The sequence below is a fragment of the Catharus ustulatus genome, chromosome 4 (genome assembly GCF_009819885.2).
Source record: "Catharus ustulatus isolate bCatUst1 chromosome 4, bCatUst1.pri.v2, whole genome shotgun sequence".
NCBI lineage: Eukaryota > Metazoa > Chordata > Aves > Passeriformes > Turdidae > Catharus > Catharus ustulatus.
In genome coordinates this window covers 72476239-72491921 of record NC_046224.1, presented here as the reverse complement: position 1 = coordinate 72491921, position 15683 = coordinate 72476239, and the positions used below count along the sequence as shown (strand labels likewise).

The 15683-nt window shown below is 45.6% G+C and overlaps 1 protein-coding gene across 1 annotated transcript in view; it reads left to right on the top strand.

Annotated features, from left to right (window-relative positions):
* Positions 1-2416: 2416 nt before the first annotated feature.
* The window catches only part of PDE3A (phosphodiesterase 3A), a 223849-nt gene continuing 210582 nt past the window's right edge, over positions 2417-15683 (top strand). The window contains exon 1 of the mRNA XM_033058011.2: positions 2417-3067. Coding sequence (XP_032913902.1) covers positions 2747-3067 — 321 coding nt within the window. The 5' untranslated portion in view covers positions 2417-2746. The remainder of the gene's footprint in view (positions 3068-15683) is intronic.

Here is a 15683-nt window from a genome sequence, read left to right as displayed (position 1 = left end):
AAGTGTGAGCTGTGAGCCGTGGGGGGAGCCGGCAGTGCCACGGCAGCCGGCTGGAGGCGGGCCCAGGGGCCCGCGGCACTGCCCCTGCCGAGTGGAGGCAGGCCTGGGGGCCCATGGCTGCCAGGTGAAGACGGGCCAGGGGCCCCATGGCATCGCCCCTCCCGGGTCCAGGCAGTCCCGGGGGCCCATGGTTGCCAGGTGAAGGCAGGCCTGGGGGCCCACAGCACCCGCCCTCCTGGGTTCAGGCAGTCTCAGGGGCCCATGGCTGCCGGGTGAAGGTGGGCCTGGGGGCCAATGGCTGCCAGGTTGAGGCGGGGCCTCGGCCAGCAACCGCGTGGGGGGAGCTGGGGGCGGAGCCTCGCTGCAAAAAAAAAAGTGTGCCTTATAGTCCGGTGCACCTTGTATGATCTACAAAGTTGTGAATTTTGCCGACTCCCAGAGGGTGCGCCTTATAGTCCGGTGCGCCTTATGGTCGTGAAATTACTGTATTTTTGTTTTAGAAAACCCAAAAAACTGAAAAATAGTCATGTAATTATTGCTATCTGGGCACTGATTCTGTCTCTGGGAGGTTGATGTTTAGGATAGATGGAACCCAGCTATGTTTTTCTAGGTGTGTATGGCAACCTCACCAGAATAAACTCTAAACCTTCCCAGCTGTTCTTAAACTGGCCCCTTAACCTTTAAAAGAACCAGAGGCTTTCCATTCCTCAGAGCCAAACTTTGCTAACAATATCTAGGTTGTTTTCAAACCAAGCTTCAAACATAAAAATGACTAATAAATCCATATTCCATAATAGTTAGGCTGGAAAACCATTCTTTTAAAACAAGCTCAGTTTTTATGACCCATTTCTAATAAAAATCCCAAGTATGCTTCACTAATGCTACCCTTTCAGATACTCAGATCCCGAATGACGGGCATGCTATCCAGATAGATAGGCCAATAAATATGTGAAGGCTATAAATCTGTCTCAAATTGGTGATTCGTAGATGCGAGAGGGGGAAGAGAGCTGGGAAATTCTGTTTTCTAATCTGTTCGTTTCCTGGCCCTTAATGCTCTGGCACTTCACAGCTGGTGCTTGTACTTTTCTGTGATCTGTATTAAGTGCTTAATACGTTACTCCATGCGCTTCGGGGGGACCCGGGGTTTTGCACAGACTGCATCTCATTCCACTGGTGTGGAAGAGCAATTTTGGGTCAGGGTCATGGCCAGAGGGTGCCCTGGCAGGCGGAGGAGCCCTGGGGTGTGGGAGCGATTTTGAGGAGGGGAACAGCGGCTTTGCGATGGAGCTGCACCTAGAGATCCATAACTGGCTTCGGGATTCTCGTTCGGGCTTCCTGTTAGAACAACAACACAGCCCGCAATTATCACTCATAAACATCCATCTTCCTGACTCTTTTACTGCCTCCTGATTGTCCCCACCCTGACAGGCGAATTTATGCCCTGGCTGCCAGCGCCCGGTGCCAGGGAACTCCTCCGCCCCAGCGGCACGGCTGGGCTGGGCTGGGCTGCGCTGTCCTTCCCTTCCCCTCCCCGGGAATCGCTCTGGCAGAGGCAATGTCCCTCCGGTTCTCCTCAGCATCCTTGGGTATCGCCCCCAACACTCCCTCCGCTGCTCGGTGCGGTTCGGTTCGGGGCTTTGGGCAGCCTCCTCTGCTTTTCCTGTGTACAGCCCAAGGACTCTCCCTGCAGCGTCCAGGAGGGAAATCCTCTTCTTTGCTCTTCCCAAGCAGGCTCACGTTCAAGTTTCTCCGCAAGTCTCTCTCTCGCCCTCCCGGCAGGACTTCGCAACTTCTGCCGCGGTTCCGCTGGCCTTTTATTTGCCTTTTTTAAAGCCCTGCGCTTTATTATTTTTTTCCCCTCTGTAATTTCTCATTCTCTGCAATCTGCAAGGACGGGCAGGACCCTCGGGCGAGCAGCGCCGTTCCGCTGCTGCCTGGCCTGGAAGGCGAAGGATGGTCTGGAAATTAGGCAGCACTTCTGAGCTGGAACATCTGCCTCTGCCCCTTTCCCATTTTCTTACACCGCTTAGGATTTCCCCGTGTCTCCCCCAGTCCTGTACTTTAAAAAAATAAATTTTCATGTACCATCCCAGCCTGCTGTCCCAAGTCCGAGGTGGTCGCGGAGAGGCGGGGGGCGAGCGCGGGGCGAGCGGGGGGCGAGGGGGGTGCTCCGCAGGAGATGCGGGCGCTGCTGCGGCGGGGAGCGGCCCCGGCCGGCGGGCACTGACCCAGGTCGGACCCCGCCCGGCCGGGATAAGCCCCGGGGCGAGCGCCCGTGGCCCCGGGGTGCGCAGGGGAGCCCAGCGAGGCCAGGGGCGGCGGAGCCAGGGGAGACCGCCCAGACCGCGCCGCTGCCGCGGGAGCCCCGGCGCCGCCCGAAACTTTCCCCGGCGCTGAGAGCCGGCTCCTCCCGGTGCTGCCGGCCCTCTCTCGCGGCTGTCGGCCCTCTCTCGGTGCTGCCGCGGCTGGGGCTCGGTGTCCCCGGGCACGGTGCCTCTGTCCGTGCCTGGGCGCTGCCCGGTGGGGAGCGGGGTGCGGGCGGTGCTGGTGCTGTTCTATTCTATTGCTGCCGCTGCTGGCTGCTGGCTGCGGGGGGGAAGCGGTGGCGCAGACGGCACTGGCGGCGGGGGAGGAGGAGGAGGAAGAGGAGGAGGATCGCTTGCTCTCCCTCGCCGCCACGGGGGTGGTGCTGAGCTGCCTGGCCGCCGTGACATGGCTGGTGCTGAAGCTGAGGCAGGGCGTCCTCATGCTCGCCGTGACTAGCGCGGCCAAGACCACGTCCCTCGTCGCCTTGGAGAGGGTCCCGGCGTCCTGGCGGCCCTACCTGGCCTACCTGCTGGGGCTGCTGGGCATCCTTCTGGCCGGCTACGCCGAGCGGCTGTGGCCCCCGCGGCGGGCCGCCCCGCTGGCCGAGCCTCCCGCCGCGCCCCCGGCCGTGGACGAAGCCCCCGTGCTCCGGCGGAGACGGCGGTCCAGCTCCATGATCTCCCCCGAGATGTCGGGCGGCGGCGGCAGCGGCAGCAAGACGCACCGCAGGACCTCGCTGCCCTGCATCCCCCGGGAGCAGGTAGGGCAGGGCTGGGGGAACACGGTGCCGAACTTTGTGAGGTCCCGGTGGAGGCGCGGCAGCTCCAGCGCTGCTCCGTAGGCGCCGGGCACGATGCGGACCGGGACAAGCCGGGGAAGCCGGGCTCTCCGGACCAGCCCCGGCTGCGGGCAGAGCGCTCGGGGTGCGCTTTTCCCTTGCATCTGGCTGCTCCTAAAGCCGGCCGAGGGAGGCTGGGGCGGCCGGAGCCTGCCAGGATCTCGGAACCTGCCCCCGGGCTCCCCAGCATCACTTTGGGAGCCTCGCTCTCTCAAACCTCTCGTTTCCTAGAAAGGTACCTTCGCCTTTTCAAACTCGCTTTAAGCTCGAAAGGGGTGTGCGTGCGTGAGCAGCTTGTCCCCGGTGGGAGAAGTCCCTTATCAGGGCGGTAGCCTGTCTGACGGGACTCCTCTATGCACTTTGCCTCCGCAAGGCTGCTCCCGTGCGGGGAATCAATAGCTCCCGTTCCGCCGTGCCGGTGCGAGGCACACGCGATTTATCTCAACTTTGCTTCCTTTGAGAGGCTATGATTGCAATGGTTCAGCGAGAACTTTATTGCCAGCGATGCGTTCGTTTCAGTGCACACCGAAAATAAAATGGAGAAAGAAGCAAGAAGCGCTGGTATTTTTACTGCACAGCTGTACAGAGCCCTGACATGGACACGTAGTGGGCTTAGCTCTGCGCTTGAAGTGTTTCCCAGTTGTCTTGAGATTTAATATTGCCCCACAAAAGTAGCACAACATGGGTCGTCTGTAAGTGTCTCGAAAGTCAGCGCAATCCCTGCTGAGCAGTGGAAAGGGAAACCTGGGGGGAAAATAAGTATCAAAAGGTGTTCAGCTTTTTTTTCCAATTAGTATTGCAAATGATTCTGTGCGCTGTGATCAAGTGAAGTGTGTTGTCATACACCAAAGGTTTTCTTTCAGGTGGCTTGCTGGATAAGCAGCAAAGTATTTTCCAAGTAGTGGCATCTAACTTCATGGTGTGGGATGGCTAGCTTGTTTCTGGAAATGGTTCGGTTACATCCCTTTGTGGTTGGTTTTGACATTTCTTAGAAGAGGGCCTGACAACCTTTTATATTTGAGACTTGTTTTACAACAAACCTACTTATTTATTTAACAGTTTTGTTTAGGTAAACTAAATATTTACCACAGCCAAATACTGTGTGAAAAAGTAGAAAACTGACCCGGTTCTGATTTTAACAGGAACTGAGAGGGAACAGTGTAAGAGTAATTTGTGAGTACAATAAGGCACACAAATCAAAACTGTTTATGCTTACTTGGTGATGCTATGCATTTCTGGTGGTTTCACACAATAATCATTTGTAAGGTTTTAAACGTATTTTCCACTTGCTTTCACACTTGCAATAAACACAGCCTTTTAGTCAACATCTCTAAATGTAATTGTTGGGAGACAGGAGTCAGTGACCGTGGTCCTTGTCTCTGTTACGGAGGGACTTCAGATCCCCTGCATGTAGCAGAGTGTTAAACAGTGATGGGGAACAAGGCAGACTCCTTCTCCTCCCTGATGGGCATTACCTGGGGACAGTGGGCAGCTTTGCCCTGAGCAATTCCCACTTCGAGCCTGTGCAGCTGGGCTGCTGTTAGCTGGCAACTGTTCAGTTCACCCACTGCAGGATTTTGGCAAATCTCTTTCTTTTGTTCCCTCTCACTGTAATCAATAGTGAGATCTGGTATTGCTTGTGACATTGTGTGATTAGAATGATGATTACTTTGGAGTTTGGGGAGACTTTCTGTATTTTTTTTTTAAGCACAATGTGGCTGTGTGTATCTGAACTTCTCTCCCTAAAAGCTGTTCTCTTAAATAAATGCTAGTGTGATAGAAAAATGGAAAAGCTGAAACAAAGCTCTTGAAGAAATAATGGGAGAAGTGGCACTCACAGCAAACAAAGTTTATCTTTGTAGCAAAAATCAGCACTCTGCAAACTTAAAGACAGCACAGGTATCTTTTGAACAGTTTTAAAATGTTAAAAATAGAGATGAGGGCTTTGAAAGAAAACCAGGCCTTCTCTTGCCCCCCTGCTATTAAAAAACATCTCCTGATTGTTTCTGGTCTTGTTTGTACATCTGTGAGCTGCCAATAGTTTTCATCAGGAAATAGATCGACTTCATTGCTTTGAAACACGTTCTCCAATTTAGTGAGTAACATTAGGCAAAGTTTTAGAAATCTTTTCCATCACCTCCTGTGTAACCTTTCCTATTGCTGAGCATTTAATCAAGCTTTTATTCCAGAATTTGATTCCCTTCATATCTGACTGTTTCTGTTAATATGAGATTCTATGAAAGCTGGAATTTTTCAACTTTTCTTTTTTAGTCACACACATCTCAGTTATAATCTGAATTCTCCCCTGCTAGAATTTGAAGATGAATCTATGTGGCATTGTGAGGTTAAGGACAGAACAAGGAATTGCAAACTGTAACATGGATATTGTATTTGTACAACTTGTGCTAGCTGCCTATCAGTTCCCAAAAGAATTTGTAAATAAAACCTTTTATTAGAAAAAAGCCACCATCCAGAATTCAAATGGTACCATGATGCAACCTTCTGTCTTTGCTAAATGTGCTCTTTCCCCGTTTTTAGTATAATTCTGTGCTTTTTGTGCTTGCTTTTTGTATACGTTATCTATCTTTCCCAACTATGGCAAAGTCTTTGGATTAAATGTTCCAGACAGGTGTGTGTGTAGATCTCATTGAAAAAAGTGTGCCTGATCTTGCTCCCAGCTGAGTCTTGTCTCCCTGTGATTTCATCAAGGCTGGCTGAGGATGCTCAGCTGCTTGAGGGCTGGCTCAGCCAGATTTTAAAGAGGATGCAGAGGAAATAGCCTTTTTTTGGTTTTTTTTCTTCTTCTGAGTAACTGCAGAAGTGCCACAGGAAGATGGCTTTGTGAATTTTTTCTCCAGTTTTTTCTCTCTTTTATACTCCAACGTTTTATCTCTCTAAAAGTGCTGAGAGGAGGTGGGTGGGGGTAGGGAGGGGAGCAGAAATGTGTTCTCTGTGTTCTCTGTGTTGTTTTTTCCCATTAAAATGTTATAATGCCCATGTGCTACAGGGCTTGTGCGTCTGATCCACGTGTTAATCTCACCATTCAGTAATCCACGGCGGTGATTTTGTCTTGGTGGGTGGAATGCTGCACAGGAGATTGTAGCTGGGCGAATTTAAAGTGTGCTGGAGACTCCTGCTTTTGCTTTTAAGCTTTGCTTCTTTTAGGGAAATGGGAAGCTTTCAGTTACCTCGGGTTTATTACAAGTGTCTGTTATTTATGGCTGCTGCAAATAGTTTGATTTGCTTTTGTTGGATTGTTTTTTACCTTAGTCAGAAGGCTGTAGGGGTACAGCACACATCAGTGCCTGAAGGACTTTCTGTCCCCCAGCTAGTTGGGGACAGAACCCTGTGTGAGAGAGGGCTCTGATGTCCCCAGCTGCCAGGCCAGCAGCTCCACTGCCCTCCATGTGCTCTGCCTTCTGTGACACACTGGTTTTCTGACCATTTTCCTCATGAATTCCTTTTTTGCACTTTCCCTCCTTCTGGGCAGTTGGAGATGTAGAAAGTTCTTTGCCTTTTCTTGCTCAGACCAGGTCTGAGGGTCTGTCCTTTTTTTTTCAGTTGGTTTGGGACTTGGCATGTTTCATGCTGCCGCATCTGTCCCATCCCTTTCTCCCTGCTCAGAGTTATTTTTTCAGACTGGTGCCAGACTCAGGTACCTCCCTTCAGCAGCATCAGTGGGTTTTTTTGCCTGATTCACTGTTTTTCATGGGGTTCTGGGTGGTAACTCTGCATGTTCCCAGCCCGCAGCCTGGGAAAGTTTTGAGCCGGGGCCGTGGTTATCACCGCCTGTCTGTGGAGCTGAGCAGACAATACTGTAACAGTTCACATGGCCAAAGATAGCTCTGCACTGATAACAGCTAAGAAACGGTGCAGAAAAAGAACTACATTTTTCGGTTTTTCTTTTTGTTTCCAAGGGAAAATTAGGGCTTTATCTCTTCTCATTGTTTAACTGTGAGAGCTTTGTCCGTACCAGGAGTATGTTGCTGCTTCTTCTTTGCTGGTTCTTCCTCATTTTGCCTTAAAAAGTAGACAAATGTACCCTTATATTATTAAAAAAAAAATTAATAATATGGATCCTGTCCTCTGGTCTGAAAATGGGAGAGGTCAGGGTGCAACATAGAGAAATGTAAAGTTTTAGAGGGGAGATAGCAGATTGAATTTAGATACTGAACTTTGTGTCAAAAACATAGGTCTCCTACTAGGCATGTGAGGTTTTATATACCATATACCTCCTGCTAATAAGGTTTATTGAGCTGTAATTACTCCAGTAAGATTTACTGGTACTGCCATTTAGGTCACTAAAAACTAAGGAATACTGGGGAGTTATGTCATCTGGTGACTTACTGAAACACAACAGTGAAAAATATTTAAGTAAGGCTCCAGGAAAAATCACCCAGGGATTCCAGACATAATGCTTTATTTTCGTTTGCATGACTTTGTTTACGCAAACCTACTCTACTTGGATTTTTACATTTTTCTTTCAGTCTTACAAAAATGTTAAAACTGCTGCTGAAACTCCCACGAAGGGCTTAGAATCTATTTTTGTCAATTGGTTAAATCAAGAGATGTATATTATGGTATATTGGCAAAAAGTAAAGTACAGTAGTGACTTTCTGCTCTTTCTGCCTGAAGTGTGAAAATGCAAAGCTGGGGAACTGAAAGAAATCCTGTGTACTCTGGGTTGTCATGTTAATTAAATAAACAGCCAGAACAGTGACCCTGTGTATGAAATGTGTTTTGAGAAGCTTGTTGGGGGCTGGAGGGGAAAAACAGTGACACATGATGTTTTGGACGTTAACTGTGACATTTGTATGAATTTGTGCTAATCTGCTGCCAGTGTTCTCACACCCCACCTGTATTTTGGGGGAGACTGAGGCAGCACTGTGTGTTGCAAAAAGCAGGAACATTGCTTGGGCTTTTCTTCTTTAAAAAGCAATATAAAAAATGATCTCAGCCTGGAAGTGAGAAGGTTGCTGGGTTCTGATGCCTGCAAACCGCAGGGCTTGGAATGGGGGTGAGCTGACTGCATCCCAAATGGTTTGGGGATTAAAAGAACACTGCTGCAATGAAGGATTGAGCCAGTTGCTGTGATTTCCTTAGGTAATCTGATGGGAGATGCACAGCTTGGAGCATATCCCTTGGCAGATGAGGGGAGAAATGTACAGACACAGATAACAAAGTGGAAGTCGTGTTTTATTTTGTGCATGCGTTTTTAATTTTTTCCCCTCTGCTTGGTTTTGAGGAAGCTTTTTATGAATTACCAAACATTTCTTCCAAGTCTCTTTTGTGTTAGTCACAGCGTCACTCAAAGAAACACCTCTCATTTGGACTATGCAGCTTTTCAGGTTTTGGGAGGAAGGTAGTGGGGTTGGGGATTTTTTTGGGGTTTTTTTGGTGGTTTTTTTTTCTTTTCTTGTTTTTGTTTGTTTTGTCTCTGTGTGTTTGTGGGTTTGTTTTCCTTTTTTTGTTTGTTTGTTCATGGAGTTTTTTGTGTTCCAGTTGTCTTGCTCTAAGTCCTGCTGCAAGTTTTGTTTTAAGCCCTGCTGCAGGTGGTGGCATCAGTTCTTTGTACTGGGTGAAGTCAAACCAATAATGAGATGCAGTGTCTGTCTGAGTTTTAAGTTGTGAGTGGAATATCAGTGATTTTCCTTCTGAACTGCTTTTGGACATTGACTGGGGGTCTGGAAAGAAGATGTGCCCTACCCCTTTGGCAAACTTTGGCTTCTTTTATTTATCTATTTATTTATTTATTTATTTTATTTTATTTTTAAATGAAGGACTTGAGCTGCTTTTCTTCTCCTTCTGTGTGGGTGTGTGGTCATTGTCCCCAGAAGGTGGTGATGGTGAAGGTGATGATGATGATGGTGGTGGTGATAGCCCAAACTTCTGAGTCTCATCTAAGAAGAGACTGAAATTCTACCTAAAAGCAGATCTGACTGAGGAGTATTGATGAGGGATTTGCCTAAAAATGAAAGAATGTAAAGGAATTTGGGGGGGAGGGGGGGAAGAAGAAAAAAATACACCCCCAACCTCAAAACAAACTGCCTCCTAAACCTTTTCTTTTTAAGCTGCTACAAAGAAGTCTAAATGTGGTAGAAATATTCACTGAACATGGAAAATATGTGCTTGTCACAAGGTGTGAATGAAGCTCTTCCAGCATAGACATTTGTATTCATTAAGTGTACGGGTTTCTGATGCCAAACAGGTTGATGATTAGAAAAACTGTTTTTTTAAAAAAATCTCATAGTAGTTAGGAAGAAAGTTCCCAGTTACTCACTCTTGTGCTTTAGTGACTGTACTGCTTTATCTGAAGTGCCTGCTGACTAGGACTTAGCCCTGCACTCTCTGTATTTTAACTGCAATTAACTATTAAAAAAAAAAATAGGGAGAAGATATTTGTGAGCATCAATACAGCTAAAGGCTCTCCTTCTGCCCCTGCACAAGGCTGGAAAATTACAAAACCTTCAGATATCAGAAATAGCTCAGAGCATAGCTGAGGCCTCCTTGGCTAACACTCCCAATCCACCAGTGAAATGTGTGGGGTTCAAACGGTTCTTTTGACTTTTGTATTTTGTAGGTTGCTGAAGTTGGCTTTGTTTTGTAGTGAGATTTATGCTTTGGTTTGAATTTTAAAATAAATTAATATTCTGAGTCATTTTGTTGGGGTTTTTAATGGGATTTTTGTCTGCCTGGCTCTGTATGAGTGGTACTTTTCAAATACCCTCATGATGCTTTTTCTAATGGGTGCTGAAGTCCTGAGGCACACCCTGCTGACAGCTTAAATAAAGCAACCCTTCCTCTCAGACTGGTTGGTCCTCTTTGAAATAGCTCAGCTTCATTAAAAGCTGGGTGAAATATAAATATGATTATGCCTGCTAGAAAACAATTGCTGTGTTTTGAGGATCAAGTCACAGAGTGTTGTGTGGTTTATTTTTTGTTTTAAAAAAGCTTCTTGTTTTTGGTTGTCTTTCAGTAAATCATAATCCTGTAGGGGAACAATTATTACTGAACTTCAAAACTGAACATTACTTATTCTGAGCAGCATCCTTCTGACTGACTTTTGGGTAAATTTGTCCATAAGCACAGTTGTGAAATGAATTCTAGACAGGGAAAGGATTGAGTATTTGAGTGGGGAAGGTTAATTATTTTTTGATCTGTGGCACTCCCAGCAGGTTGATGATTCCTTGCTGGCATCTCTGTGTGCTGGAGCTGCTGTCAGGGCACCAGCCATCCCTAAATTGCTCCTTACCCTGGGGTACAGACACCTGGAGTCTCTGGTTTTGTTGTACAGTTTTAAATAAACCTATGAGTGCTTGTGTTTGTAACGTCACGAAGGGGAGGCAGAACCTTAATCTATTTTGTTACCTATATAACATAAAAATAATGATTCTTGGCAAATACATACACCCAAATTTCACCTTGAAGTGTGGGGCTGTGTGTTGTCAGTGCAGTCTTTCAGTCTCACAAGCACCTCAGAGCTTTGAGTGCTGCCTGGGTAAAGGCTGGTGGTGGGCTGAGAAGCTGCAGCCAAGAGTTTGTGCTCCCCTCCTGTGAGCATGCTCTTCCAAGGCTCCTTATACCTGCAGAGTGAAACTTGTGAAACCTTGTCTGTGGTGGTGTATTGAATCTCAGTGGAAATGACAGCTGTGGAAAGGTGCAGATTCAAAAGAACTGCACAGCCTTATGCACTGTCTACCCTTGCCTCTGCGAATGCAGTTTCAAGTCCTTTTGAGTTTGTTTTTTTTTTTTTTTGTTTTCCTTTTGTCTTCTTTCTTCTCTTTCCCTTCCTGGCCTCTCTCTCCCTCTTCTCCTTTTCTTTCTTTCTTGCTGATGCCTGTTTGAGCACACCAGCTGCCAGATCTAACTGGGGTTTCCTTGCAAAGTAGACTCTGCTGCTTCATTTCCTCTACAAACCCACCCCCAGTGCAGCTACCACTATTTCTATATTGGCAATGCTGAAGTCCTTCCCCCAAAACTCACTTTGGAATGGCAAAAAGCTGATGGATCTCTCCGAGATCTCTGCACTGAGCTCTCTGGTGCATTTCTCCTCAGCTGTACTGGTGGTGCTCACTATAGGTTGCTCTTGGCAAAGTCTGATCACTGAATTTTGTGTTGATAAGAAACTTCAATGGGCTTGGGTGCATCTAGAATTGCAAGATAACTGAGCAGATATTTTTCATGTGGCTGGAATTTGAGGTGGACTCTGTCACTGGGATTGTTACAAAAATACTTATGCTGAAACTCAGTCTGCCTCTGACTCTTGTGAGACAATGGATACCTTCTTCATCTTCTCATTCAGTGGCATTTTAAAATTCATGTTGTACAAGTCAAGGTTTGTTGCAAATGCCATTTTTCTTAAATTCTTTTGTAAAGGTTATGAATGACTTCCTCCTGCCTCTGCTATTTTCAATGGTAATTGAGAGTGCTCAGCCCTCCCAGGGTAACAGGGTGATCCTTCCAGTTCAGTCTTTAGTGCAGAAGGAGCTGTGTCCACATCCTAAAATCTTACAAGAGAACTCTTTAATGTATTTTTTAACAGCTAATGACTATTTTTTCTTATTTTAAAGAAAATAATTCAAAGCTAACATTTTTTGTGCTGCTGAAAATGTGACCTGACACCTTGCAGCATGTTTTGATAGATGTATGCACGCACATAGAGACATTTATGTATATGTTCATACAGGTATATATGTATATACACAAATTAGTACTGTGCAGTCAGGAGGGTGGAATTCTTTGCCTAACTCTGACAGCACAAACCTGAATTCTATATAACACACATTAAATCACATTTTCTGATGTTCCCACAGGCAGGCTTGTTTATTAATATCCAGCTTTAGTAACTATTGCTTGACGTTGGATTCTTTATAGTTTAAATATTTCTTCTTCTTTCTTGGTTTGCAAATGTGTGCCAAGCTGTGCAGTTATTTGTTAATTATTTGTAAATGCTTGAGTAGTGATGTTGATCAACAAATAACCATTCATGTCTTACAAATGGCACGTTCCAGAGTTAAATCTGGAGACTGGTGCCACCATTCTGTCCCAGAGGTGCAAAGCCATGAAGGTGATTTCCGTGGTGTCCCTGGTGCCTTGCTGCTGGCTGTAGCTGTGATGTGAAGCAAGGGACTGGCTGGGCAGGAGGAGCTGAGAAGGTCCCAGTGCAGACTGACCTGGAGCCATTCCTGTGGGCAGAAACAAGGGGTTGTTCAGTGTGGTGCTCTGGCTGGTGAGAAGTATGATAAGACCAGCTGAAATAAATAGGTGACTCGTGTTTTTACAGATAAGCACAGTGAGCTTTACCTGGTGGAGTGGTTGTATGTATGTTGTTGTTGCTGCTATGTACTTGTTCTCTGGGAAGCTGTGGACTAGTTTATATTTGATATTTGTTAAAACAGTTCCATGAAATTCACTGCATTTCTGTTGATTCTGAAGTCTCTATGTGCTGAAATGTTTCAAGATAATTCATATGCCATTACCAAGGGTTTTTTTAAAACCAGCTTAATGTTTCTGCAAGTGCCATTCTTAAATTCAGTCCTAATTGTCTGCTGATTACACAAAACTGCACATGAATAAACATTTTCTATTGAAGGCTTTAATGCTGTGCTTTATGTGTGCCTGTGAGGGATGGAACTGTGAGGATGGTTGGGAAGTTAAAAGGGGGATAAGGGAGGAAAGGGAACCTGAACCTTTTCAGCAGGCTTCTGCTCAGAGTGCAGAGCATTCACCTTTCCTGTGACTTTTGGAGAAGTAAAAACCCTTTAGAAGCAGGCACGAGTACCCATAGGTGTGTAAATGTCATCATTTTAGGCAGCATGGGCTGTGTTCATGACTCATTTCAGAGACCATAGCAAGAAATCTGTTCAGCAGCAAAGAGAAATACTGCCTGTGCCTTGCAGGGACCGAAAAATTACTTCTGGGTCACAGAATCCAGAATGCTGATTGCTGCTAAGCCTGCTGTGTGTGTGTCAACAGGGTTGTAGAGGAGTAGGGGTAATTAGATGGACTGGGGTGCCAGCACTAAATCACATATTCCAGCTAAAATCCCACTTGAGGATCCAAGGCTGTCGTTTCCTCTTGGCCAGGCTCCTTTGGAACCAGAGCCAGCTCATAGGAAATAGGAGGAACTGGGGCTTAACTGGGATTGAGGACATCTAAACCTGGCTTTGTGGCTACATCTGTTGTGGTGAGACAGGGTGAGATGGAAAACACAAACTTTTCTTGGAGAGCTCCTGAGCATTTTTCAGTGAAGCAGTAAAGACAGATTGTCTATCCCTTTCCTCTCAGAGCAATCCAGTCTTTAGTTCAGCTTTCTCTTCTGCTGTGTGTGGTGTATAAATCTAGTCCTAAAATGTGTCATGTTCTTATTCAAGGTTGATTGATAATATGAACTCTTGAAAATAGTGACTGAGGCATATTTTTGATGGTTTTCATTCCAACCTTTTAGCTACCATCATCCTTGGAACTAGAATTTTCTTTGCCTTTTGTATTGTACATGGATGAACAAGAAGATCCTTAAGATTAACCTTAAGACTTCCTTACTTGGGTGTGATCTGCCACTCGAACAGACCTTTTGAAAACCCAAGACTTTAAATTCTGGATATTTATCATATCAGCAGGCTTGGACATGCTTTCATGTTTAGATCTTTAGATTTTATTTTTCTTTTGGAATCTGAAACTCATCTGTGTTTAAAAAGTGGTAAAATCCTTTCATTTGTAATAATATGTGCTTATTTCGTGTTCTGATCTGCTTTATATATTGCCTCTTCTCAAATGAAAGTGGTAACATGATGCTGAGAGAAACATTGATTTTTAAGCTGAAGTCACTGTATTGCAAAATTTACTGATGTGCACCTAAAAAAATCCAGCCCAAAAAAATCCTCAGACGGTGGGAGCAGTGAGGAATCAGCTTCCTTTGCTGTCATTCAGTGCACTCATGAGATCTTGGCCTGGGGGGCTGTGGGTCTTCTATTTGGTTAAGGTTTTAGAACTGAGATGAAAGCAACAATCAGACTGTCTTAATCATTTATAATAGCAGGTTAAGGAAAAAGCAAACTTAAAAGAAATGTGACGATATTGATGGCCACAGACTTTGAATTAGCAGCTTCCTCAGTGCCACTCTTCTGAATGGTCAAATGTTCTTTTTTGATTTAGGAAAGCTTACATGGATGAGCTGATTATTCCTGCCTCATTCCCTGTCTGGAATGAATCCCCTTTCCTCCCTCGTGAAAGACAGGTCAGCAACTCAAGGATGTGCTTTGGATGCTTTGGCCTGCTTCTACATGTTAGGAAGGGTGAATTAGATTTGTTTGCTGCTTGTCTGTGAGTGACCACTCTAGAGTGGCTGCACTTTTGTCTGGTGAGATTTTTTTTTTTTTCCTTAGCTCATCTCACTTCTCTCCCTTCAACCAGCATTTGGTGATATATTATTCTGTTTGTTTCTTTACTTTTGGTTTTGTTTGTTTTGAGGGTGTGTGTATGTGTGTTTGCTGGACCAGAGAGATCCCCCCATGGGTGTCAGTCTGTGAAGATGCTACCTCAGGTTTTAAGGGATGATAGTTACCTGGCTCTAAATGCAAAAGTTCAAATGCAAAAATTCACTCATGCCAAGGAGGAGCTTTCCATGTGTCAAGGCCAGGTTTGCTCTGGTCACAGGATGTGAAGTGAATGTGGGAAGACAGTTTCACATGAGCACAGGTAGTGGATGAAGTCTGTCCTAAGAATGTGCATTAACTGCAGAAAGATGCTGCTTTTTCATTTGTTAACACCAAATCAAGAAATGCATTTAGGAGATGACTGCTGTTCTTTCACCTCTCCCCCTCTTCATCCTAATGCTAGACACATTTTCTGTGTAATCCTTGCCCCTCTGTGGGGTTACAGCCCCTTTCCCTTTTGGGTTGCCTGCTCGGAGTGGTGGCTGCAGGGATGGTGTGGCTCCTGTGACATCACCAACATTTATGTTGGCAGTCCTTCCTCCTGGAGGACTCTGGAGTCTGACCGTGGTGAAGATGACTAAGTAGAAACAGATTTATGTGGAAATCTTATTAATACCCATAAAAGAGAGAATGAAGGCATAAGAAATTTGGCTCCAAAAAAACAACCAAAAAATGCTGTGTTCTTAGAAACATTTGGCATAGCTCCATTATGCCTTTTGTGGGAACTGGTTCTTTGTCTGACCTAATCTAAGCTTCTTTTTTTTTAAAAAAAAAAAAAAAAATTACTAAAGACTTCCACTTTCCCCAAACTTTCTCACAGTAGAATAAAATTAATTTTCACTTTGTAAGGCACAAATCAGTTAATTATTCCAAAGACAATGAAGCACAGATGTCTCCCCTTGTGTCTCAGCAAAGATTTAATGGTAGCCTTGCTGTGAGATCGTAGATGTTACATGGTGCTTATTATCAAAGCAATTTACTAAGAAGGGGAAATAATTTTCTCTTACAGTGTGTGAGGGCTGGAAAGAAGCTGTATCAGAGATGTGAAATGATAATTCAGTTTCTTTCATAACATGTTGGATACTGGTGTTGGGAGAGGAGTT